This window comes from Equus quagga, chromosome 19 (assembly GCF_021613505.1).
Source record: "Equus quagga isolate Etosha38 chromosome 19, UCLA_HA_Equagga_1.0, whole genome shotgun sequence".
Taxonomy (NCBI): Eukaryota; Metazoa; Chordata; class Mammalia; order Perissodactyla; family Equidae; genus Equus; species Equus quagga.
Window position 1 is genome coordinate 25,150,964 of NC_060285.1, and position 24,289 is coordinate 25,175,252.

The following is a 24,289-nucleotide window of genomic DNA, read 5'->3' on the forward strand; positions in this document are numbered from 1 at the left end:
TCAGGAAGGGTGACGAGACTAATTGGCTGGTCTGGCGAACAGCTCGAGATGAGTCCAAAAGGAGGAGCCAGCTGCCGGCAGGAAGGGAATGGAAATTCACCTTCGCGCTGGCCCTTCAGCGGGGGGAGCACAGATGGTGAAAAGCAGAACTGCTCGCGAGAGAGCAAAGGCCCTTTTTCTAAATCAGCTGCCAAGAGGGGAACAAAGAGGATTTGCCAGTGCCTCCGGGGAACAGCCTTTGCTCTCGCTTCAAGATCATCTAAGGAGTTTGCCCACATCGCAAACGGTTAGTATGAGCTTAGCGGCTTCAGGGAGGGTCCAGGCAGTGTGACTAGGGGACGGCTGTGAGTGAGGCTGTAGTGGCAGCAAAGCAGACGGAAATAATTGGTTTAAGTCACTGGACTCGGGCACCCTCTAATCTGGGATGACCTCATATAATTACGGAGGACGTGCACTACGGAACGCTAGGGGGCACCATTGACATGCAAATGGCCTTCCCTAGACGCCTGCAGAGGACAGCCCACACCATTCTCCGTGGCAGGCCTGCTCCGGACTTCTTAGAAGCCGGGCCTCCCACTCAACTTCATTCTACCAGCTCAATGCGGCTCTTTAATCTCAAAGCAAGAAGCGCTGCGGGGCCAGCAGCTGCTGGCTGCACCCTCATTTCCACAAGGGATTGGTGGCAAATGTTTTCCCAACATACTCACCTCGGGTACAAAACCTCACATATTCAGAGTAACTTGGTAGAGGGTGGGAAATAGAGAGGAAGGGAAGATAAGTTAGTAAAGAGTGTCTGAGCATACTTATAATGACATGTAATACTTTTATGCTCGAGTATATAGAGGGAAGCAGTTAGGATAAGGCTCTATTTTTTGAAAAGCCGAACTCCTAAATGGCTTATATCATATGGAAAATTTACCATGTTGCTTAATAAGAAGTCCTGGAGTAAGACAGCAGCAAAGTTAGTTAATTCAATGGTTCAACAATGTCAAGAGAAATTCTGGGTTTTTACAACGATCCCATGTCATTCTCACTTGGTAGGTCAGCTTTGTCTCCCTGGCTACCTCACCTCATGGTCACAATATGGTAGCTGTGGTTCCAGATATTCCACACAAATCCCACAACATCCTTTGGACAAACAGTCTTTTCCTATGTACGTGTGTAGGTATGTGTGTGTGTTTTATCAGAGAGGAAAACCTTAGTCAGAAGCACTCCATATTAGAATATAAATTAAGCTGCTAAAACAAAAAGACCCAAAACTCTGATGGCTCAAACAAGAAAGAAGCTTGTTTTCCTCTCATGTACCAGTCCCAATGTAAATAAGTCTCTCTATCTTGTTGCTCTGCCATTCCCTGGAATCATGTTCTTGCTTCAGGTTGGATTACCAACACCACCTCCCAGTCCACAGAAAGTGGAAAATAGAGAAAGTGAAGAACAGCAATCTCCTTATTCAAAACGTGATCTGGAAACTAGACTTGTCACTTTTTCTGACATCTCATTGGCCAAAACAGTCATATGGCCACACCTTGCAGCAAGGGAGTCTGGGAAGTGTAGTCTGTAGTTGGGCATGTGCCTAGCCAACACTGGAGGAATACTACTGCTGAAAAGAGGGGAAATGCATAGGAAGAGGCAACCTGCCCTAGTAGATTTCTGCTCGTGTCTCATTGGCCACAATCACTTCACATGATCAGGCATGACTGGCTTAGACCAGGGTTTCTCAATCTCAGCATCACTGACATTTGGACTGGCTAATTCTTTGTTGTGGGGGCTGTCCTGTGCATTGTAGAATGTTGAGCAGCATCCCTGAGCAATACCCGCTAGATATCAGTAGCGCAACCCTCCCCCCTGTTGTGACAACCAGAAATGTCTCCAGACATGGAAATCACGTTGACCTGAGCACCCCTGGCTTCCAGGATTCCACCTTGGAGCAGAAAGAGGATGCCTCTTCCTGGAGTCGTATTTGAACAGGATGGACACAAAATCAGAGCTATTCTAACAGAAGTGGTGGAGGAAATAGCAACCAATGGTGCTGCCATTGTCAATAACAGAACAAATGTCAAACAACGTGACCAAATGGAGGTCCTGTCAGATCATCTTTAATTAAATAAATTTATTTATTCAATATACTTGTCTTAAGAGCTTACCTGGTGCCAAAGTGTTCCAAGTATTGTTGGCTCTGGAAATACAGTAGTAACAAAGCAAAGTACCAAATCCCTGCCTTTATGGACCTTGCATTTTACCACATGGCTCCCTAACAGTCAAGAGTCAGCTGTGGAGGCGTACAGGCGTCGGAATGAACATTCCCACACCCAGATTCTGGTTCTGCCACTTATTAGGTATGCGATCTTGGGCAAGTTATTTGCAATCCTCTGAGTTTCATTTTTCTTATCTACTAAGTGTAAATAATAATGCTATCCATCTCCTAGGATTATTCTGAGGTTGAAATGAGATATACTCCTTAGCCAAGCACCAAACACATAATTGTCTCTAAATAAGTGCTAGCTGTGTTATAGCAAAAGAGCAATGGACTGGAAGTTAGAAGTTTTTCATTCAACAAACATTTGTTGAGCAGATACTACGTGCCAAGCTCAGTTCCAGATATTGGGCATTCTGGAGAGTCAGATAACTAAAGCATACACTCTGTCCTGAAAGGGTCCTCCAAGTTCACTATCTGATGGGGTGGCACTGGGGTAGGGGTGAGAAGATGAATATAACCTGCGTGTTTAAGTCCTGGTTTAAGCCTACGGTTTTCTTTTCAGCATTTGGATCAATGCCTGGCTCATAGTGGGTGCTCAATAAAATATTTCTTGAATGAATGTCTCTATATAGTGAGAATAAAAATTCTGACTCTCAAAAATGTTTTGTAAGCTACAAAATCCTGTGTAAATATCATTGGAGTCAGGAACATTGATAATTATTTACTATTATCAAAATAATTGATTTATATGCAAATTGAAAATATCAAAGCTTTTTCAAGTGCTTGGAAGCCATTTGACTTCTTAAATAGAGTGAAATCTTCTTTACATTATTTTCCTAGTAAATCCTGTCTCCCATGGACTCGAAAAGTAAACTTGAAACCAACTCCTATCCAAATCATGGCAAATATGGGTAGGACCCAAATGAATGGGATTTCACTGCATAATTTATCGGGGTTTTAAATTTTTTAAATTTGTGTTAAATTCATCAACTTCATCTATAAAAAGAGTTCAAATTTGCTTGGAACTTGTTTTGGCTGAAGAAGTGGAAACAGAGTAATAACAAATGACAACCCAGCAAATTCTAAAAATTATTGGGGACAAAATTGAGTCTGTTCTTCCAACTTGCTTGTAATTATTTTATTCTGACTTTTCTGTTTTTTTTTTTTTTTTTCCTGGAGAATCAAGCTACTTCCACTTAGATTACTTCTAAATGTTCAAATGTCACTGTATTTAATATAAATCAGGGGCAACTGGAAAGTCTGAGAGAAAACAGAGGCCCCAATGAATGTCACGCTGGAGGGAAGTCACTGCAGGGACTGTTAATGCCTCGTTTCTCTAAAGTGTTTAATTGAAATCTGGAAAAATAAAAAGGTAAAGTGCTTGTTAAATGCTTGAGGGCAGAGGTGGCAAAAGCAAAAGTAAGCTTTACAGAAGACTAAAGTTGGCAGGAAATTGCCAGATGAGCTTTGGCTTGGAAATATAAGCTTATTTACCGAGAAGAAAACTATGAAAAGATCAAAGTACCGATTCTCCTTTGCACATTCTTCCACTTGATTCTGGGTATGACTTTCGAGATTAGGGTAACCATTACTATATTAAAACTAGAATAACTTTTCCTGTTCCCCTTTGCTATTTTGCCTGAAATACGGGTCACTGCCCCAAGATGTATGCTGGTGCCCAGCTTACAGGTCTTGCCAATTAGACAGGCTTGCACACGTGAATAACTGCATTTCTTTTTATACCCCATGATTCATTTATATGTTTTTTCCATTAAAAAGATCTGTTGAAATAAGAAGCATAAGTCACAATCACGAAAGCATTTTTACATATTCAAAACGAAGTAAAAGCTGGAACGAGAGTGAAAGACACAAACAAGTGGGTCTACTGGAGTTCCTTCCTCATTGAGTCAACTGTTAATATTTTCTGGTTTGGCCTCAGAGGTTGAGTAAGGAATTCATTGTGAATCTTTTCTTAGGGACAAAAGTCTTTTGTAAAGAATTCTTCACCATCAGAGCTTACTGGACATAACAGACACCTTTGGGGGGTCTGCCACCCCCAGCCCGGGCTTAGTGGCCACAGCCTCTGCTGGCTGGCCTTTTCCTGACTCCATCTCTCACTGGTCTCCAGTGATGCCATTCCTTCCCTGGGCCTTTCAAGCCTCAGATGGGTACCAGCTTCCTGCGGTTCGTCTCTTTGTGCATCCTCATCCCTTTTTGGTGCTCTTAACCTTGCGCATACGTCCATAAAACACAGTCTATTAAACTTTTGTCACTTGAACCCTATACATGTGTCACTTGTCTCTGAAAGGGACGCTTTGACACCCACACTCCCTGTAGTATTTCCTATTGCTATTCTAAAAATTACCACTCTTTTGGTTCTTGGACCCAATTTCAATTTGTGTGCGGTGGTGGGGGTTTCCCCCGTACCAGCAGGCAATCCTCCAGACACCACCTGGGTATTCTACAGTTCAACTCACTTCTGACATTATCTCCCTGGAGACAGCATCAGATCCCTTAGGTTGGGGGTTCAGTCTTACCACGGTGACCCTTCACCCTCAGATGCCAGTCGCAAGCGCAGGTTTTCACTTGTGCTTCTCAGTGGTTACAAATTGGAGGGTCCCACGACCTTCTCATGGGTTCAATTCATTTGCTAGAGCTGCACACAGAACTCACAGAATCATTTGACTTACTAGGTCACAGGTTTATTATAAAAGGATGTAACTCAGGAACAGCCCGATGGAACAGATGCCTAGGGCAAGGCACGGGGAAGGGGCGCAGAGCTTCCACGCCCTCTCCCAGCGCGCCACTCTCCCAGCACCGCCACGTGTTCACCAACCTGGAAGCTCTGAATCTCATCCTTTTGGGTGTTTATGGAGGCTTCATGACGTAAGCATGATAGATTAAATCATTGACCTCCGGTGGTTGAACGCCTCCTCCAGCCCCTCTCCCTCCCTGGAGGTGGGGGCTGGGGGTGCGACTGACAGTTCCAACCCTCTAATCACAGGGTTGGCTCCCCTGGCAACCAGCCCCCATCCTTAGGTGGGGTCCAAAAGTCACTCTATTAACATAACAAAAGACACCTTTATCACTCTCGGCACTTAGGAAATTCCAAGGGTTTGGGGAGCAATGAGCCGGGAACCACGGAGGAAGACAATACATATGAGAAATACATTTTGGTCATCTGACTGACCAAATTAAATATTTTTCTTATAAATCACAATATCACAACTACAAAGTTGGTGGCATTTCTTATCTTACAGTTCTGGAGGTCAGAAGTCCACAATGAGTCTGACTTGGCTAAAATCAAGGTGTCAGCAGGGCTTCATCCCTCTAGAGGCATGAGGGGGGGATCCATTTCCTGGCTTTTTCCAGCTTCTACACACTGCCCATGTTCCTTGGTTCATGGCCTCCTCTCTCTTCAAAGCCGGCAGTGTACAGTGGTGCCCCCTTATCCATGGGGAATATGTTCTAAGACCCCCAGTGGATGCCTGAAACTGTGGATGGTACTGAACCCCGTATGTTAGATGTTTTTTCCTATACATACCTATGATAAAGTTTAATTTATTACTTAGGCACAGTAGGGCTTAACAACGATAACTTCTTTGGCATATCCAAATTGCCAGCATCACTATTCTTGCACTTTGGGGCCATTACTAAGCAAAATAAGGGTTACTTGAACACAAGCACTGTGATCCCACAGACAGTCGATCTGATAACCCAGACAGCTACTAAGGGGCTATGGGCTGGGTAGCAAATACAGTGTGGACACATCGGACAAAGGATGATTCATGTCCCAGGCAGGACTGAGCGGGACAGCGTGAGATTTCATCATGCTACGCAGAAAGATGTGCCTTTTAAAACTTATGAGTTGTTGACTTCTGAAATTTTCCAAATGGAAGATATTTTCGGGCCACAGAAATGGTAGAAAGTGAAACTGCGCCTAAGGAGGGACTACTGGAGCCTCCTTAAATCTCTCCTCTGACCTCTGCTTCGGCTGTCATATTGCCCTCTCTGACTCTCTCGTGCCTCCCTCTTTCCCTTAGAAGACACCCCTGAGAGTAAATTGGGTCTGCCCAAATAATCCAGGATAAGCACTCCATCTCAAGATCCTTAATCTGCAAAGTCCCTCGTGTCATGTGAAGTAACATAGTCACAGTTCCCAAGATTGGGACATGGACATCTTTGGGGTGGGGAGGGGTATTATTCCGTCTACCACACCTTCCCTCAAGGCAAGGGGTCCTTTCGTTTTCTTTCCCAATACTCTGTCCCCCCATACTCTATTTTCCTGTCTCCCTCACAGTGTCCCATCAAATTTTATCTGTCCCATGTCCCACTCTATCTCACTCTGAGAGACCAGAGTCTGAGGAATTAACTAGGAGGGGCGGGAGAGAGAAGAGGTTCGCTTCTTTACCTTATACTGTGCCTGGGGGACTTCACGTGGGAGTTGCAGTGAATTTCTGATGAGGAGCTGGCCGGTGTGTTGGTTCACTTCTTATAAGTGAGGCACTACTGCCACCTGGTGGCAACATACTTAACCCAGTCATTCATTCATTCACTCAACAAACATCAATTGAGTGGCTGCTCTGAGCAAGGAAGGGTGCTAAGCAAAGGGAATAATATTAGTAAACAGTGATGGATGCCTCTTACGTGCCGAGTTCTGTCTTATGTGCTTTACATAGAAAAATGATTTAAGCTTCACCACAACCCTCAGGGTATTATCATCTCTGTTTTACAGTGGAAGAAACAGATACTGAGAAATTCAGCTGCTTGCCCCAGAACCTACCGCTAATAAGTGGGAGAGTCAGATCTTGAACCAGCGAGTCTGGCTCTAGAACCCTTTACAGACACGTTCCCTGTCCTCGACCATCTTACAGTTTCTTCTTCATAAGAGGTAAATACCAGTTGAAAGGAGTTGTGTAAAATACCAATAATTTGAAATGGCAGCGTGTTTTATTCCCTATGGATTCTGTTTTTGATTCACCGTCAAGAATCTTCCTCTTCAGCTAGAAGAGGTCACATTCACCTAACTCATTGTGCTTCCCCTGGTTAAGGCATTGGCCTACACTGGAAGGGCTTTAAAAAATAGGAAGTTCACATTCCGCAGGAGCTGTTTCAGCCAGAGGGAGAAGGATGGACGGGGAAATAAGCAGAAGGCAGGGCAGGAGAGGGGAGGGAGAGAAAAGAATCCAGAGAGCTGTGCTATCCAATGTTGCAACCACTAGTGTTACTGAACCAGATTCGTTTTTGCCCGCCGCCCAGAAAGCCAAACACCAAGATGACGAGATTGCAGCAGAGAGAGGGTTTACTCACAAGGCAGCCATGTGAGGAAGCGAGGGCATGAGCCTCAAATTCGCTTCCCCAAAAATAAGGACTCAGGGATATTTATGGCATGGGGGCAAGGTGGTCAGAAATGTGGAGGTAGGCGAGCGGAGGTGGGGAGAGGCGAGGTAATTGATGATCTGCGCGAGCGTAGTCAGACTCCATGCGTCTTCATAGGACCCATGTTCACAAAATGGCGGCGTTGGCATGATCTGAGGGTGGAGTTTTTAGCCTCTTGATGTCAAAAGGTTGCCTATCGGACAGTTCCGCAGGCCCAGTTGATGAGCCGGTGATCTCAACCAGCCTGAAGTGGACAAGGAGTTCTAATTCCTGAAAAACAGCTCACACGCCCATTCCCATGGGGCCCCAGGCTCCAGGGAGATGTTACCTATAGGAGCCTACTGGGAGTCAGGTAGCATATTGCCTAAGCAGCACAGTTAGCAATGGGTGGAACAGCCAAAAGCTACAATCAGTAGTTGACAAAAGGAAAAAAACTTTAGTACCTAGATACTTAATCATCAATGGCTAACTCTCTGCTGGTTTTACTAGTCACTGTTTAAACTTTATTTTTAACTAATTAAGTTAAAAAGTTACTTCCTCTATTGCACTTGGCAAATCTCAAGTGCTCAATAGCCACAGGTGGCTGATGCTATGACAATGGACTGCATAAATACAGAATTTCCAGCATCACAGAACATTCCATTGCACGGTACTGATCCAGATCCCTTATCCCAGAGAATGGGGTCTTCCCCATGGCTGATCTGGGCATAGGTCACCCAGAGACCGTCTTACAGCTGGAATCTGTGGGTAAGTGACAATGTGGGAGAGCAGAAGTGCAGTAATCCCCTAGCAAAACAGATGTGCCTCTTGTTTCTGTCGACCTGCCCCAGGGACAGGGTGAAAGTGAAGATGTTGAGTCCCAATAGGACTTGGCTCCTTTTTCAGATGAGGTGATGGAAGCGAAGATGGGCCTTGCTCCTCCCTTCCACTGGGTCCTGGAGCTGGCTGTTGGGGGTTGTTGATCATAACTTCCACGGGTCTCCTTCTGGCTGTCCGCTTGGCTGGTGGTTAGAGAAGGCAAGGACGACTTCACCTGCCAATCTCCATCTCACTCAGGGCCTTTGCTCACAGCTGATGCTCTATGAAATTGTCTAGGAGTTGCCTGTCACTGCAAACTGAGTTGTGTGGGCTTCTGAACCCCCCGCCCTCTCCCTATAAAGACTAAAAGGTGTTGTTTAATAAGTTCTTTTTTTGTGACAATCATGCTTATTTGCTCATACATGAGCCTCTGATTCTCAAACATTAATTTTTCCACTTGTGATAAACTGGCAGAGATGGGTGATTTAGACAGGCAATAACCTGCTAGTAAAATTACATTTTAATTTAGGCTGGCTGCTAAAGAGAAGCTCGCTAAAGCACATAAACACACAGAATGGGGCAGCACCCCAGCTTTAATCGAACTATTGTTCCACCCACCCTGTATTGCTGCCTTGTTCACTCTTTGTCGGGTACTTTCCCTTCCCTTCCATCTCACTCTTCAGTCTCCCTGGGTCCCTGGATCACAGCTTGCACTAAGTTCATTAGGAACCTTCCTTAAGGTGTCCCTTCCCTAGGCTCGGTCCCCTCCAAACACTCTGCAGCTAAATTCATTCACAAATATTTAGTGAGCATCTGCTGCCCTCAAAGAATTATGATCAAGTAGGCAGACACGTTGGTATAATGAAATGGATACAGATGTATAGTAACATATTGGAATATACCTACTGGGTAGATTCCTTTGGTAGCAAATGACAGACAACTCCTACTGGCTTAAGCTGAAAAAGGGAATTCGTTAGCTCACAAAGTCCAAGAGTATATCCTGAATTTTTAGTGGGACCTGACCCAGAGGCTCGCACAATGCTACCAGCAGACTCTTTCCCGCTTCCTCATTCCTTTCTTGCACCCTTCATTTTGGCTTCATCCTCAGGCTGCATGTGCAGACAAGAAGGCTGTAGCAGCTCCAGATTACAGTGGAAACGTGGATGCTTCTCCCTGGCGGCTCCTGTCACGTTCCAGGGTCCGTGCTGATCAGACAGACTCGGCTCCCACGGTCGCCTCTGAACTGTGGCTCCTTAGGGCTCTGACTGGCAAGACCTGGATCACATGGGCTACTCCTGAAATGGGGTGGAGAGGAGTCACAGAACTGTGGCAGAGAAGGGAGACTAGACGCTAAGTAGACAAAAAACAGCAATGTCTCAGCAGTAGGAGCAAGACATTGAGAACAGGGGGAAACGTGCCTGAATCTGTCCGCAAGTCACAGAAGGCTTCAGAGCAGAGCGTAAACCTGTGTTGACTCTTGAAAAAAGAGCAGGAGTTTGCTGGGCAGGCAGGAAAAGGGGTGAGAATGGGAGGGAGGGGATCCCAGCAGCGAGAATGGCCGAGGAAGTCACAAAAGAGAATGAATTGGGTTTCCATATTTTCGTACCAGGTGAAAAGCCTGATTAATAGCCTGGCTCTGGAGCCGTGGCCCCTGGTCTGAATCCCAAATCTGAAACTTACTAGCTGCATAATCTTGACTGGTTACTTAACCTTAGGTTACTTAGCAACTTAAATAACCTGGTTACGTAACCAGGGCGGTCCTCATGCCTCAGTTTCCCCATCTATAAAATTGGAAAAGTAATAGTACCCATCTCACAGAGTTGTTATCAGGATTAGTTGAAACGTGTTAATACGTCTAAAGCACTTAGAATAGTGTCTGACACATAGAAAGTGCTAAAAACTTAGTAAAATAATGTGTTTATTGATTAATGCTGTGCTATAACATAGTTTAAAATAATGGCCTACAATTATTTTGTGTAATGCAGTACAAATTTGGTTTAAAAAAATCACAACAGAAGAACCATAAAACTTTGTCTTTCACATGATTATTTATACAGGTAACACTATATATAATATCAGACATAATCCCATTCCTTCTCACATATAAAGTGCCCTCTATCCCATTATACTGTTGTCAAGCCTTTATCCCACAGTTCCACATTTTATACAAAGTATAGTTTCTCTTTCCGGCTTTTGTTTCTTAGGGCCTAATCTTGCAGACTTATTTTAGCAAAATGTTGCTCAATTTAGCCCACCCAGCCTCATGAGACAAAAACCTGACCCGAACAACATCCAAGGAGAGGAACTGAACAGAACGCACACACAACCCACTCTGCCCTGTGTTCATTTTGTAAGGGTCAGCCTCTGAAATTGGGTCAATGGGCTTGTTATTCGTAGTCTGTGTGTTACATTTTCTTACTTAATGTGTACACAGCAGGGTTTTGGGCCAGATGTTCCCCTTATATTTCATTCTTTGGAAACCCTCCACCCTCCACCCTTAAGAAACAATGACTTTTGAAATGGGTTCAAACTCTGTCTGTTCCAAGCTGAGTGACTTGAGCAAATTACTTATTTATCAGAGCCTCAGTTTCCTCCTCTGCAAAATGGGAATGATGATAATGCCCACCTCATGGTCATAGCCAGCCCTCAAGAAGGCCCCCAGTGATTCCCACCTCCTGGTATTTATGGCTTGATGGAATCCTTCCCATTGCCTCGGGGTTGGTCTGTGTGACCCATCGAATATGGCAGAAGTGATGGGGTGTCACTTTCAAGGCTCAATGATGCTAGCTTAAAGCTGGAAAGATAGCTTTCCAGTGGCTGCTAGTTCCCCCACTTCCAGGGGACAGGAAACCTCAATGAACTCCTGCCCTCATCACCAGGCCACGGTGGCGTGGACAGCCCCAGTGCACACAGGCATCTCATGTGAAATGTGATGGATTCATTCTTTAGAAATACATCTGTGGATTCAAGAAGTATCAGTTATTTTTCTGAATTTGCCTGTGATATCTAACTTTGTTCTTAACTGTCAACCTCATTGGAAGTAGTTTCCCTTTCAATTACCCATCCAAACTTTGCACGTTCATTCAGGAGGGGTTTCAAGAGTGAGATGGACACATGGCGCACAGCAATTATTTGCGTGCAGGCAGAAAATATGAAATCTCTAATTTTATTTCTATATCTGGTCTGTTTCACAGGCCTGACTTGTGAGATGTAATCATAAGCAACTACATTTTGTCCCTCTACCATTCCTTTAACTTTTCTCAGTGGGCTAGTGTTTCCTCTGCCCCTGGTTAAAACCTTCTGCAGCCTCATGACTTTTCTGGACACTCAGGTCATTCAAAGTTCTGGAGCCCCGTTTCGCAGATTGCAGCCTCAGGGCCGAAGTTAGAATGTTAGCATAAGTGAGCAACAAGAAAATGGCAGAACTGACGGTTCTCCATTCTGCCACTCCAGATCAGTGGGCACACTGACTCAACAAACCAAACAATGATGCTCAAACCAGATCTGACAAGGAGGGAGCCCCCCCAACCATGCAGATCAAAATTATTAAGATGCTTATTTAAAATAAGGATTTATATTCATTATCATTGACAATGAACCTCGCCCTCAATGCATTTTGTCCCTTAAGATATTCATTAATTATATTGGCACATGAGAGAATTAATAAACAGGAAAACAAACATTTACTGAGGGCATGCCCCCACAGTTTTACCGATAGTGGTTAGCAATAAAAAAAAAATAGAGACCCCTGCTTTATGCTTCCATGCAGCCCCAGTGCCACCAGGAAGATGCCCACTGACCTCGCCACTGAATTCCTACAGCATCTTCGCATGGTCCACTGAATACCCTTTACTAATTCAGCCTCCCACTCTGATCTTTAGCATTTTCACCTTATGGTCTCCACTTTCCTAATGAGTTTATGAACTTCCCAGGGACAAGCAGGATCCATGCTGCTTGGTACCCACAAAAGGTGTCTGATAATACAGCAGAGTTGTAGTTTTTCCCACTTTGGGCCTAGTTTGGGAATTCTGCAGTTACTCCTCTCCAAGTGAAGACCAAGGATTGGGGACGGGGGGACGAGGGGGGAGCAGAAATAAAAAAACTGAAAAGGATCTGGAAGATTCGCTCTGTTTGATTCCTTAAAGGGCAGAAATAAAAGCCAAATCCTTCACAAAATATCACTTAACTTCTCATTTTGTATTATTCTAGTTCCGTGATTCCTCTCAGAAATAAAGAAGCGGTATTTGAGGAGAGATGGAGAAATTCTGGGAACCCAAGCCCTCTTGGACGAAGCAGTAACCTCAGCTTCCGTGGTGCATCTTTGCTTTCTGCCGTCCTTCCTTCCTTTGTTCCTTCCTCCTTCTCCTCCCTTCTTTGACTCCTTTCGTGTCCACTGAGGACCCAGCATTTTGTCTGTACTAAGCCGGTGCTGTGAGAGTTAAAGAAACAGTAAGGTCTCCCTGTAAGACACCTGCCATCTTAACTCCTTTGGGAACAGAGAGAGAGGTTGGAAGAAACAAATGCAAACCAACTGAAGGGACAAGAACTACATATAGCTGATTGTCCTTATTGCAGTGATTATGTTCTACAGACCTGCCACAAACTAGTCAGTCGCGAACCAGTGCTCCCAGCAGAATACAGTAGGGTCCTGAGAACCTCTGGTCACAATACTTTCAGCAACCAATCAATACCTAACCTTGTTTTCTGTGTGTTTCTGTCTAAAGACGCCTTATTTAATACATGGTTGATTCATTAACATCGAACTCTCAGTCAACAGCCCTCTGACTGGTGCCTGAATGACATTTCTCTAACGCACGTGCATTCCCCACGAGGCGCATCACAGCCTTTTTGAGCTTGGGGACACCAGACAGCACTTCAGGATTTTCTAGGAGGACATTTTAAACAGAGAAATCATAAACTAAAAGCACAAATATGTGAAAAATGCAACACGAAACAGACCGCAAACAGGGCACTTGTTACAGTTAAGGAGCAGAAACAAGAAGGTTGCCCAGGTGGCAACAGGAACCTTGAGCAACTCAAACTTTTCGCAGCTCTGCGCGTGTCCACAAATGACCACGAAAGGACTGCGAGTGTTGATTTTGGGGTAACAGATAAATTTTAGCAAGTAGACAAATTCATAAATATGAAATCTGTGAATAATGAGGGTTGACCATGGATATATGTGAGTGTGCATAAAGTTCCCATTCAGAAAAATTAAGGACCAAAAGAGAAAAGGAAATACACTGGGAAAAATTTTATGGAGAATAGGGGCAATGGACGGAGGTGAGAGACGTGGGGAGGGAGGGCCTTCCAGCCTCGTGCCCTGGATGAGGAGAGGTGAGCACGGTGAGGTGTGTGTTTCTGTGAGAAAAGAGGTGGAGTCTAGCTGGAGAAGGGGCTACACGGGAGCCAAGCGGGAGCAGCTTGGAAGGGAGGTGGAAGCCAGGTGGAAGGTAGGCGGACGTGTGTGATTCATCTTGAGAAATCCTGAGCCACATCTGCGGGAGAAGGTGAAGAGTAAGTCAGCTGTGTGAGTCTGACCTCAGTATGCTTAACTCCAAATACTAGGTAAGAGAGGCCTTTTAGAAGAGATGACAAAATAGCAGTTAGTTCTTCAAACACCAATTTGTAGAGGAGAAGAATGTTTAGGAGGAAAGACTTTTAGGGTGGTCTTCACTGAAAACATATTTCACAAGCAAGTAGCAATAACCTGTTCTGTTGGCAAAACAAGAGAAACTGGGCTCAAAGCCAGGATGAGACAGAAATGCTGCTTTTGAAGATGAAACCCTGTAGACATTTGTCAAAGCCCACTCATGCTTCAGACCATCAGAACAAAAGGTCTAAGTACCTGTTTTGATGAAATATCACTGGCTACTTCGTAGGAAAAATATAAGTAGAGCTGGAATCTCTGAGTCAGAAAAAAACCCAGTACAGCTGAGTCTTGCAAGCAAGCACACTCACAAAAGGAGCAGAAGTGACTGTGGGGAAAATAAAGCATGGTCTAGACCAGCTGTCATGAAGAATTTTTTTCTTGTAACTTGAAAACAGCTTGCCTCCCTGCTTGATCCACCTTTCCCTGACTCGAGCTCGGGGGCTGTTGGGCTTGTGTCCATGACTCCAGAACCGGGGTTGCGGCACTGAATGGGTGCGGGTTTGGTGCAGTGGGCCCAAAGGGAGGGGACCTGGCATGGGTTAAGGGGTCCAAACTTCAAAGCAGCACATCAAAACTTGGCTACCGGGGCCGGTCCCGTGGCCGAGTGGTTAAGTTCGTGCGCTCCGCTTTGGCAGCCCAGGGTTTTGCTGGTTCGGATCCTGGGTGCGGATATGGCACCGCTCATCGGGCCATGCTGAGGCGGCGTCCCACATGCCACAACTAGAAGGAGCCACAACTAAAATATACAACGATGTACTGGGGGGATTTGGGGATAAAAAGCAGGAAGAAAAAAAAAAGATTGGCAACGGTTGTTAGCTCAGGTGCCAATCTTTAAAAAAACAAAAATCAAACAAACTTGGCTATAATTGTTTGCCAAAAGACATGTTCTGGGATGCCCACAGCAGCACGATTCATAATCACCCAGAACTAAAGGTCCATCCACAGGAGAAGGGATACATAAATCATCCTCCTCCCACACATGTTATACTAGTCAGCAATGAGAAGGCACAACCTGGAACAACACATGACAGTGTGGAGGAATCTCACACACATAATGAGCCAAAGAAGCTAGGCGTGAGAGTACCTGCTGTATGTCTGCATTTATACACAGGAAACATAGATAGCAAAACATATAGTAGACATATAGTATGTTACTGGAAGTCAGGCAGTGGTCACCCCTGGGGAGCGAGATTATAGACACTGGAAGGGAATGCGAGGGGGGCGTCTACTGGGGTGGGGAAATGTTCTGTATCTAACCTGGGTGCTGACCGCACTGGCGAGTTCAATTTATAAAGTTCAGAGAGCTATACACTTCTGATATGTGCACTTTTACGAATGGAAAGTACGCTTCAAGGAGAATGTTTTTAAAGTGTTTGCCATTCCCAAGAGGGTGGTAAGGGCATCCTCTGTTACAAGGAAACCCATTGCCTCATGACATCAGAGGGCATGGAGCAGCTCAGAAGGTGGCTTTCTCTCTGCCCCAAAGTCAATACAGAATAAAGCACCGAATAAGAGGATGCCTGGAACCTCACGTGAAGTCTCATTTATTCATTTACACATTGGTCATTCAGACAACGTGCGCAGGGAGGGAAAACAGACCATCTGGGACTAAACGGTGCTCCATCTAGAAGGGGAGACTGACAGTGATGCACAGTGTGGCAGGTGCTGTGTCGGGATGACATTAGGGGATTAAGGGAGTACTGACTGGAGGGTCCAGGGCCGTGGACTCCAAGGGAAGGAGTCCTGACATGTTTGATTAACTCTTGAACTGAGTTTCCTCCAACCCCAGAAGCATCCTCTGAGCCTCAAGGCAGTGGTTTAATTTCCTGCGCACACCATCACTCGAGGCATCTTGTTAAGATGCGGATTCTGATGCAGCAGGCCCAGCGGGGCCTGACATCTGCATTTCTGATGAGGCTTTTAGGAGACACTCGAGCTGCTAGCCCTGGAACCACACTCTGTGGGGAAAGAGAGGAGGTGATGTGACCAGCAGTGATTGTCAGGCTCCAGTCCAGGACAGTTGGACAATCTATCTTGTTCAGGCCAGTCCCTCCCGAGGGCACAAGGGCACCAGAAGAGAAACAAAAGGCAGACCAGTGTGGGAAGAGATAGGGTGCCTGGCGAGGCTCTCCAGACCCTGCGTGCTGTCAGGCAGCCAGCCAAGGGCAGGAGGGAGAGAGAAAGGGAGTGGAGGGGGCGAGGGGCCGTCACTCACGCTACTTTACAAAAGTGGGAAAAAACTCTGTCTCACGCTGCTTTCACTGCTACCCGCCCCCCCCCCCCCCCCCCCAGCTGTCCAACCTTTCCTTGACACGAAGAACAGACTGGAGGTGTGAATATAAATGTTAAATTCTTGAACAAGGCAAAACAGATTTAACAGGAAAATGGAGAAATGGGTCAGGGCTGCCTCAACCAATTGGTGAGCTAAACATGAAAAAAGGTGGCTGAAATCATATCTATTTGCTCACCCGTTGGAAACAGGACGTGAAGGGTGTCACATACACCTCATTCTGTTAAGGAAAGATATTCTTCTAGACTCCAGCCCAGACTGGAGGAAGGGGAGGCAGCGTCCTGAGAGGGAAGAAGAGAGCCTGTCAAGGAGCAGTGGAGGGGTGGGGGGGGAGGGTTGTGGGGGGGAGGACCTCCAGCTTAAGGAAGAGCAAGAGAAAGCAGACAAGCTGTGCTCTCCTAGACAAGCCAAGTTGAGCAGGGCTGAAGCAAGGCTGTGGACGGGACAGGCGGGACCAGCCCGGCAGCTCCAGAGAGTGTGAAGTCTGGAGTCACGAAGGCTGTTTTTTTCTTTGTCTGCAGATTCTAGTTCTGGTGACCTTCATTTCTTTTAAACATCAGTAAATAACTTCTTTTGAATTGGTAATATATTCACATACCTCAAAATTCAAAAGGCTTAACAGGTGGTTCTGTTAAAATATCTACTTCTCACCTCTGTTTCTTAGCCACTCTACTTCTCCTACTCACTATACCATGAGTTTCTTGTGGGTATCTCCAGAAATATTTTACATAGATAGGAGCCGATTTTATATATAGTCTCCTCTTCCCTTTTACATAAAAAGAGAAAGACAACCATAATCAGATTCTATCAGACTCTGACCACATTGCCCCTTATCTCACCAGATATGTACCCTGATTCTAATCGTCCTCTGGACCAACATCGACTCCACCTCTTCAGTCTCTCATCCCCTTGGTGTCCTCTCTTTGCCCAGCTCGCAAAATCACCCCCAGGCAGTCACACCTACCAAAAAAGGTAGAGAATATCTATCAGAGATACTGATGACACCTTGAAGGATTTTAAGCAGGGTAGTGAGACGGTTAAATTAGAAAGAATACTTCAGCAGAAAACACAAGATAGAAGAAAGATTTATCTATAAACAACGTTTTTTTCAGACTTACAGAATAGTCCACAATAAAATGGTGGCAAATTGATAGACAAAGGTCTTAAGTACCTGGGGCAAAACTGATAAACCCATCCAACTGAGACTAGGTCTCTTAGTAAAGACTGAGTTCCCTGTGAATGACAGAAAACCAAAACTGGAAGTAGGCACAGTCCATAGGAGAGTTCCATGATGACCAGAGGCCTGCCTACTTCCAGCTCATAGCTCCTTCTATGTTGCTGCTCCACCATCCTCAGCACATGGTTCCAACCTCATGATACAATATGGCAGTTAGAGCTCCAGCCATCAAATCTGCATTCCAGATAAGAGAACAGAGAGAGTTTTTTTTTTAAAAAGTCTCTGTTAAGGACACTTCCTAGAAGTCATAATTGGTAATTCCACTTACCTTCCATTGGCCAGAACTTAGTTACATGGTCATAACTGCAAAAAAGGCTGGGAAATATAGTCTTCTGGGAGGCCAAGTGTCCAGGTAAATATCGAGGGTTTTACTACTAAGGATGAAGAGAAATACAGATATTGGGAAACAACTAATGGTCTCTACCATACCAGGAAAGAAGAAAGGCAGATTATTAAGAAGTGTGCGAGGCATTGGATTAACTTGTAGGATTCTGAACCCCCAGAATTCTTCTTTCCCAAACACATCTCTGCTTCTGGCCTCATGCCTTGATTCCTGCTACTATGTTTACCTGGAAAGCTGCCCTCCTCACATTCCCCATCCTCAATCCTTCTGCCGCTACCATTTTTCCTACTAAAATGCTGCCCATCCTTCAAGCCCCGTCTCAAATGCTGTATCACCCATGATGTTATTCCTGAGCTTCCCGAAAATGACAGAACTTGTCCCCCTAGAATTTCATTTATAGTTCTCCTTGCGCCTTCATCTTAAGACCATGCCCTCTTAGGTCATTGGCATAGCTGGCACTAGAGTGCAAATTACCCAACAGGGAGGGCAGCGCCTTCCCTGACTCTGTTCTTGGTAGCACAGTGTAGTAGAGTGCACTTAATAAATATCTGCAAATTGCATTGACTATTTAAAGAAAGGCCTGTGTGAAGTAAGAGGGGAAAACAATGAGAAGTCTTTATGCCCTTTTAAGGAAAGCGTTAATGCACCAATTGCAATTTCCTGAATTTCAAAAATATAGATCATTGCTAATGTTGCCAACTCTCTTTAGCGGCCTGTTTTGGTGTGATCTGCTTCTCATTTCCCATGTCTTGGTTGCCTCTCATTTCACAGGCGTTCCTAAAAACTCTTGCTAACAAAACAAGAAAAAATAAGTATTAAAATTATCAAAATAGACCAAATAAAAGACAACCGAAATAATACGACTAGCTGAAATGTAACAAATGATCACTTTAGGCCAACCCCAGTGCTAAGCTCTTCACAGACATTATCTCACTTCATCCTTCCAACAGCCCATGGGGCAGAGGTGTCTCCAGGATCCTGAGGGGACCGACGCCTAGAAGGATTAAGGAACTTTTCCGGGTGAGCAGAGGAGCTGGAATACTTCCTGTTCATAGGGCTCTGTAAACATATATACTATTTCTTTTCATAAAACTTGATATAAATCATCTTTTTCATCCTTGCTAAAGTCTCCTTTTGTATATACACCTTGATAATATCCTTATTTTATAGAAGCGATGGAAAATTTCATTTTCTAAACTATTCTGAATCCACCAATGTATACAAGTTACACACCTATAGTTTGTGAATTGCTAATTTTATACACTCTCTATTTAGGGGGGTCAGTGGTATCTTAGAAAACAATTCCAACTGTATATCTATTTTTTGATTAATCTATGAATCAATCTGAGGAATTCATTTGTGGTTGTCTGCGGATATCTGTTCTCGAATGCAGTAGCATAAACTCTGTGGGTTCCTGGTAATCAATAATGGAAGATGATGATATTGACATTCTTTTAAAATAAACAAACTATCCTTTCTCCATAAAGAAGATAATTTGACTGTGTATTCTTTGAATAAGTCAATTCTATTCCATCATATTTGTCATCCTAGATTTGGTAACACCCAGAACACATTTTAGACCTCAAAAAAATGTTTGCAGCTGTCAACCCTGTCATGGATTCTTAGGCCCTGTAGAATTAGGATTTATGTACGTGTAAAGTATTGGAGTTCATATTCTGGGATGTTTTCGTTTTGTTTTGTTTTGCTTTTGGCTTGCAGGGGCCAACCCAAGGACACCCAAATATAAAGCATCTTCCTCTGCAGCTGGAGCCATATTTAATTCTTAGATTGCTCTGATACACAATGGAGCTGGCCAGCACGCTCCAACGCTCAGCTCATCAGATATCCCCCACACTTCTTGAATCTTCAATTCTCTCTTCTCTACAAATCCTTTCACTTCTATATCTAAACATGTTTAAGTTTCTCTCGTCCTGAAAACACAAAAACACTTTCTCAATGCCGCATTCCTCTGTATTCCCTTTTCATCTTCCCTTCTCACTTTGGCCAAGCATCTCGACAGATCAGCCTATGTTCTATTTCCCCTCTTCTCTTTTACTGCTCAACCCACTGCTTTCTGGCATCCACCTTCAACTAAACCTCAAAGGTCAACAAAAACACCACCCTCCCTACCGCTAACCTATCGCCAAATGCAAAGAAGACTTTTTGCTCTTTATTTTAACAGCCTTCCAGGCTGCATTTGACATTGCGGGTTGGCTCTTTCTAGTTTATTTCACGAGTTCCTCTTATTCTACCTTCTCCCCTTTTTAAAAATTTCAGTTTTATTGAGGTATAACCGACAAATAAAATTGTAAGGTATTTAAAGTGTACATCGTGGTGATTTGATATATGCATATATCATGAAATGAGTCCCCCCATCCTCCAGGCCTTTTTTATTAACTTTGAATGTTCTCCCAGCTTCCAACCTGTTTTCACTGCTCTTCTCTTTACACACTCTCCTTGGGCTGAGCTTACCCACTATCATAGTTTCACCCACCACATTATGTGATGTTCTCATACCTTCCTGAAACTTCCCCAGAGCTATGGATTTAAATATCCAGGTGACTCAGTGACATCTTCACTTTGATTCCCATACATTCTCAAACTCCATATATCCAAAATTAAACTTAGATCTTCTCCACCTAAATCTGTCCTCTTCCTATAGTCTCTATCTTTGGTTAATGATTACCCAGCCACTGAAGCCAAAAATCTGAGAATCATTTTAGGCTCCTTCTTAATCTGTGAATCCACTTGTCTCTTAAGTATTCCTTCCATTCCTTCCTTCCTCTCTATCCTTACTCATTACTTGCCCATGTCGGGCCCCCAGCATCCTCTTCCTGGACTACTTTAATAATTTCCCAACTCTCCTGCCTCTGGTTTTAACACCTCATATCCATTCTCTGAATACCACCACTGTTCTCCTGATAACATGAATCTGACCATGTCACTCCCCTGCTTAAAATTCTTTAATGGGTCCCCCACTCATGCACTCAAGATTAAAAACCCAGTCCTGTCCTGTCCTCTTCCAATTTTTCCTGTTTCAACTCTGAAGTCCCATCCGAAAGGCAAGTCACCCTTCCATCCTTCCTTACCTTCTCCTGGATGGGCCCCAGAGCTCAGCCTGGCATTCCAATCTTGCAGCCAGAGCATACTCATATCATAGAATCCTCTCATTACAACACATCAAACTAATCTTCCTAAATTTCTAAAATGGGAATGTTGGCATATTTCGTTTTAGATCTCCAGGGCCTGGAAATGTACATAATTAGCACTTAAGACACACTTGTTGAACTGACAGACCTGAGCTTGCTTGTACTGGGTTGCCCACATGGCAAGTCAGCAACAAAAAAACCCTCTGAAAATGTCAGTCTTATAGTTAACTTGACGTTGACTACTTCTTTCCCATTAGCTTTTAAAACGTTTGTAAGAGGATTTCCATTTTCAAGCGTATTAAAAGGAAGAAAAAAAAGAAAAAGCTGTTTTGTGCCTCCCCGTCGGGGAATCGAACCCCGGTCTCCCGCGTGACAGGCGGGGATACTCACCACTATACTAACGAGGAACTGCACAAGCGCTGGGCTTCTGACAAGCCTCTTATCCCTTTTTTAGGCCGTCCCGGCCTTATCCGTAATCACCAATAAATCTAACACTCTTCTATCACCGTTGCAGTTTCCACCGAAGTTCAACGGAACTGAAATGGAAGCGTTCCGTCGCTGTACTTCCAACCATTTCCGTTGGCCCACCTTTCCTCTAACTGCCCCAACTCCCCTCCTCTTCCTCTCCTCCCTTTTCGGGAGCAATCTCGGTTCTCCTCAGCGCCCCCTCGCCACACACACTCCCAGGGAACAAAGCGCACACCTTGCCGCGCTGCACCACGGAACTTGTAGTTCCTTTCAAGCCGTACCGTATTCTTCTCTCACTGTAAGAAACTTCCTTTCCCAGTGGGCGCCGCGAAGCCCTCCGCTTCTTTACCTCCCTCCCTTCTCCTCTCGTTCTCAGTCGAGTAGTCTGGCAGCAGCGTGGTGGGGTTCGGATCGGTGTGTGGCACAACTCCCTAGAGTCATGCCCGAGGTGGTGGATACGTGCTCCTTGGCCTCTCCGGCTTCCGTCTGCCAGACCAAGCACCTGCACCTGCGCTGCAGCGTCGACTTTACCCGCCGGGTGCTGACCGGGACCGCGGCGCTCACGGTCCAGTCTCAGGAGGACAATCTGCGCAGCCTGGTACGGTGGGACGCGCGCCACTGCCCGCCTCTCCCCGGCCACCCGCCTCTAGTCCCTCACCCTGCTCCGGCCGCTTCCCAGCCCCGCGCCCCTGTCTGCTACAGCATCCCTCGGTGCTCCTCCGCAGTCCGCAACCCTTATTCTGCACCTCCTCGCCAGCCCCCACTCATTCCTCAGCGTCCCCTTCTTCAGCGCCCCCCTCACCCCATATCGCCCCCTCCCAACCCCATTTACGTCTCTGCATCCCTCCCTCACCCGCTATGTATATGAACTTAAGTGTCTCCTCCACCTCTTCCCCCAAAGCCCCCTCCTCAGTCCCTGGGCACGTCCAGCGCCCCATCCACGCCCCACTCCTCACCCAGCGCTCAGGTTTCATTTTAGCAGGAATCTCCCCTGCCCCCATTATCCTAGTTCCCAGCGCTTAATCCCCCCTGTGGCCTCCCCGTTTCCTCGGCCTACAGCCCAGAACTCCCTCCTCAGGCCTCAGATTTCTTCCAGTCCCCAGCGCACCTTACTCACTCCACAGTCTCATCTAAGTCCCAGACCCTATAACCTGCCGATCCCTGGTCCCACTCTTCCCTCCCTGGCACCTTTATTTCAACCCGCAGGTCTGAAGGATACGACCGATTGTCGTCTTCCCTCAATCTGCCTGCCAGTCATTCTCAACCCCCTTAGGAGTCCCAGCCCAAGAACCCCTCTCTCCCCCATTCTTTCATACTTCCTGTCTCTACTAACTTTAGGTGCATCTATTGCTCCAGGATCATGGTCTTTCTTACTTTTGATTCTTGTCACCCTTCTCTTCTAATAATTTAAGGACAAGTGGGCCGTTCAAGCTTTCTAAGGATGTCTCAATAGGATGTATTAGTAGTTGGTTTCAAGGAGCAAGTAATTATTGCACTTCTTAGAAAATATGTGCAAGCCCTTAGAAAATTCTGCAAGCCCTCTAGCCAATTGAATGATGAAAAACTTGTTTAGATTTATGGAATGTTATTAAATTATTTTATCTCAACAACATAACCTGTTTTCAGTGTTCTTCCTCAGATTGTTTCATAGTATTTGGATTGTACTTTTCACCTGAAGAATTTCCTAGATGAGCATTTTAGAAATAAGAGGCACAGGAAAAGACCAGCCACAGTGTATTTTGCATAGAGTAGCGTGGTAATATCTGCTATAGCTCAGCATGAAGCCACCAGATCATGTAGATTGTAGGCTTTGATGGAGGGAAATCAGTAGAGTTAATTGGTGGGGCGTAATAATAAGTTTAGATAAGAATTGGTGATTTTCACTACTCTTTTTTCTGCTTGTGTAACAGGCCTGCATTTTGAGTTCATTAATATGAACTCATATAGCAAGCACGTAGCTTTCTTCCCTTTTGTCCTTTAACATTTTACTAGACTAATTCTGATTTGAACAATAGATGATTGCTCTATGTATTGATATGTAGTCATCAAAAGTATATAGGGAAGAAAATTAATAAAAGTATTATAAGCACAAAGGTAACTGCTTCCCTGTAGGTTGTACTTCTTGGAGTACCGTGCTGTCTTTTATTGCAGACAGCTTTGCCCAGGCAGGGTTCGCTGAACTCAAGTCCTATTTCAAGGCAGTCTCTCCTTTTATTAAAAGAAAGTGAATTTTGATAGCTCGTCACTGCTTAATATGACCCTGCACTCTCACCTGTTTTGTAAAAATGAAAGCTTTACCTTTGTTCCATGAGTAAGTAAGAGTTAGGTTGCTTAAATTTTCAAAACAATGTCCCTTCAATGTCCCAGTCTAAAAACCTGCGCATTGTTTTTGCATTCCCCGAATCTCAAGAGAAGTAAGATTTTTAAATTATGATTTCTGGTTGGCATGTTTGTTTAGTAAATTAGAGCCTGGAATTATAATAATCTTAGATTTTACACAAGGAAGGCTAGTTGTAGTACAGTGACATTTGTTTATAATTGCTTATTTATAAACAATAACCTGAGGCCAAGAGGTTGGTTTTATTTATTCGACATTAGCTTGTTTCTTTCCTTTAGTAGATTATGGACTCTTGAAGGTAGGGAATATGTTTCATGACTGTTTGTATCCCAGGTTCTTAGTATAGCACCTGGCATGTAGAGGACACTCAAAAGTTTGATGAATTAATGGGGGAATTCAACTAGAAAGCAGTGCCTAATCTTAAGTGGGCTGTGGTG

The 24,289-nt window shown here is 44.8% G+C and overlaps 1 protein-coding gene, 1 long non-coding RNA gene and 1 other non-coding gene across 10 annotated transcripts in view; 1 reads left to right on the forward strand and 2 right to left on the reverse strand.

Annotated features, from left to right (window-relative positions):
- Nucleotides 1-14,789: 14,789 nt before the first annotated feature.
- LOC124230642 (uncharacterized) lies at nucleotides 14,790-21,685 on the reverse strand. 7 transcript variants are annotated; one of them, XR_006886242.1, is made up of 5 exons: nucleotides 21,437-21,685; nucleotides 17,823-17,925; nucleotides 17,157-17,728; nucleotides 16,496-16,598; nucleotides 14,790-15,985 (listed from the first exon to the last, which is right to left on the reverse strand). It is a non-coding gene; the product is annotated as an uncharacterized LOC124230642 (long non-coding RNA). The 7 variants fall into 7 exon arrangements; XR_006886241.1 differs by having other exon boundaries at nucleotides 17,157-17,925; XR_006886237.1 differs by having other exon boundaries at nucleotides 17,157-17,928.
- TRNAD-GUC (transfer RNA aspartic acid (anticodon GUC)) lies at nucleotides 21,382-21,453 on the reverse strand. The gene has a single exon. It is a non-coding gene; the product is annotated as a tRNA-Asp (tRNA).
- Nucleotides 21,686-21,890: 205 nt separating the features above from the next.
- The window catches only part of LTA4H (leukotriene A4 hydrolase), a 32,310-nt gene continuing 29,911 nt past the window's right edge, over nucleotides 21,891-24,289 (forward strand). For both annotated transcript variants that reach the window (XM_046646260.1, XM_046646261.1), the window contains exon 1: nucleotides 21,891-22,112. In XM_046646260.1, the coding sequence (XP_046502216.1) occupies nucleotides 21,954-22,112 (159 nt within the window). In that variant the 5' untranslated portion in view covers nucleotides 21,891-21,953. The remainder of the gene's footprint in view (nucleotides 22,113-24,289) is intronic.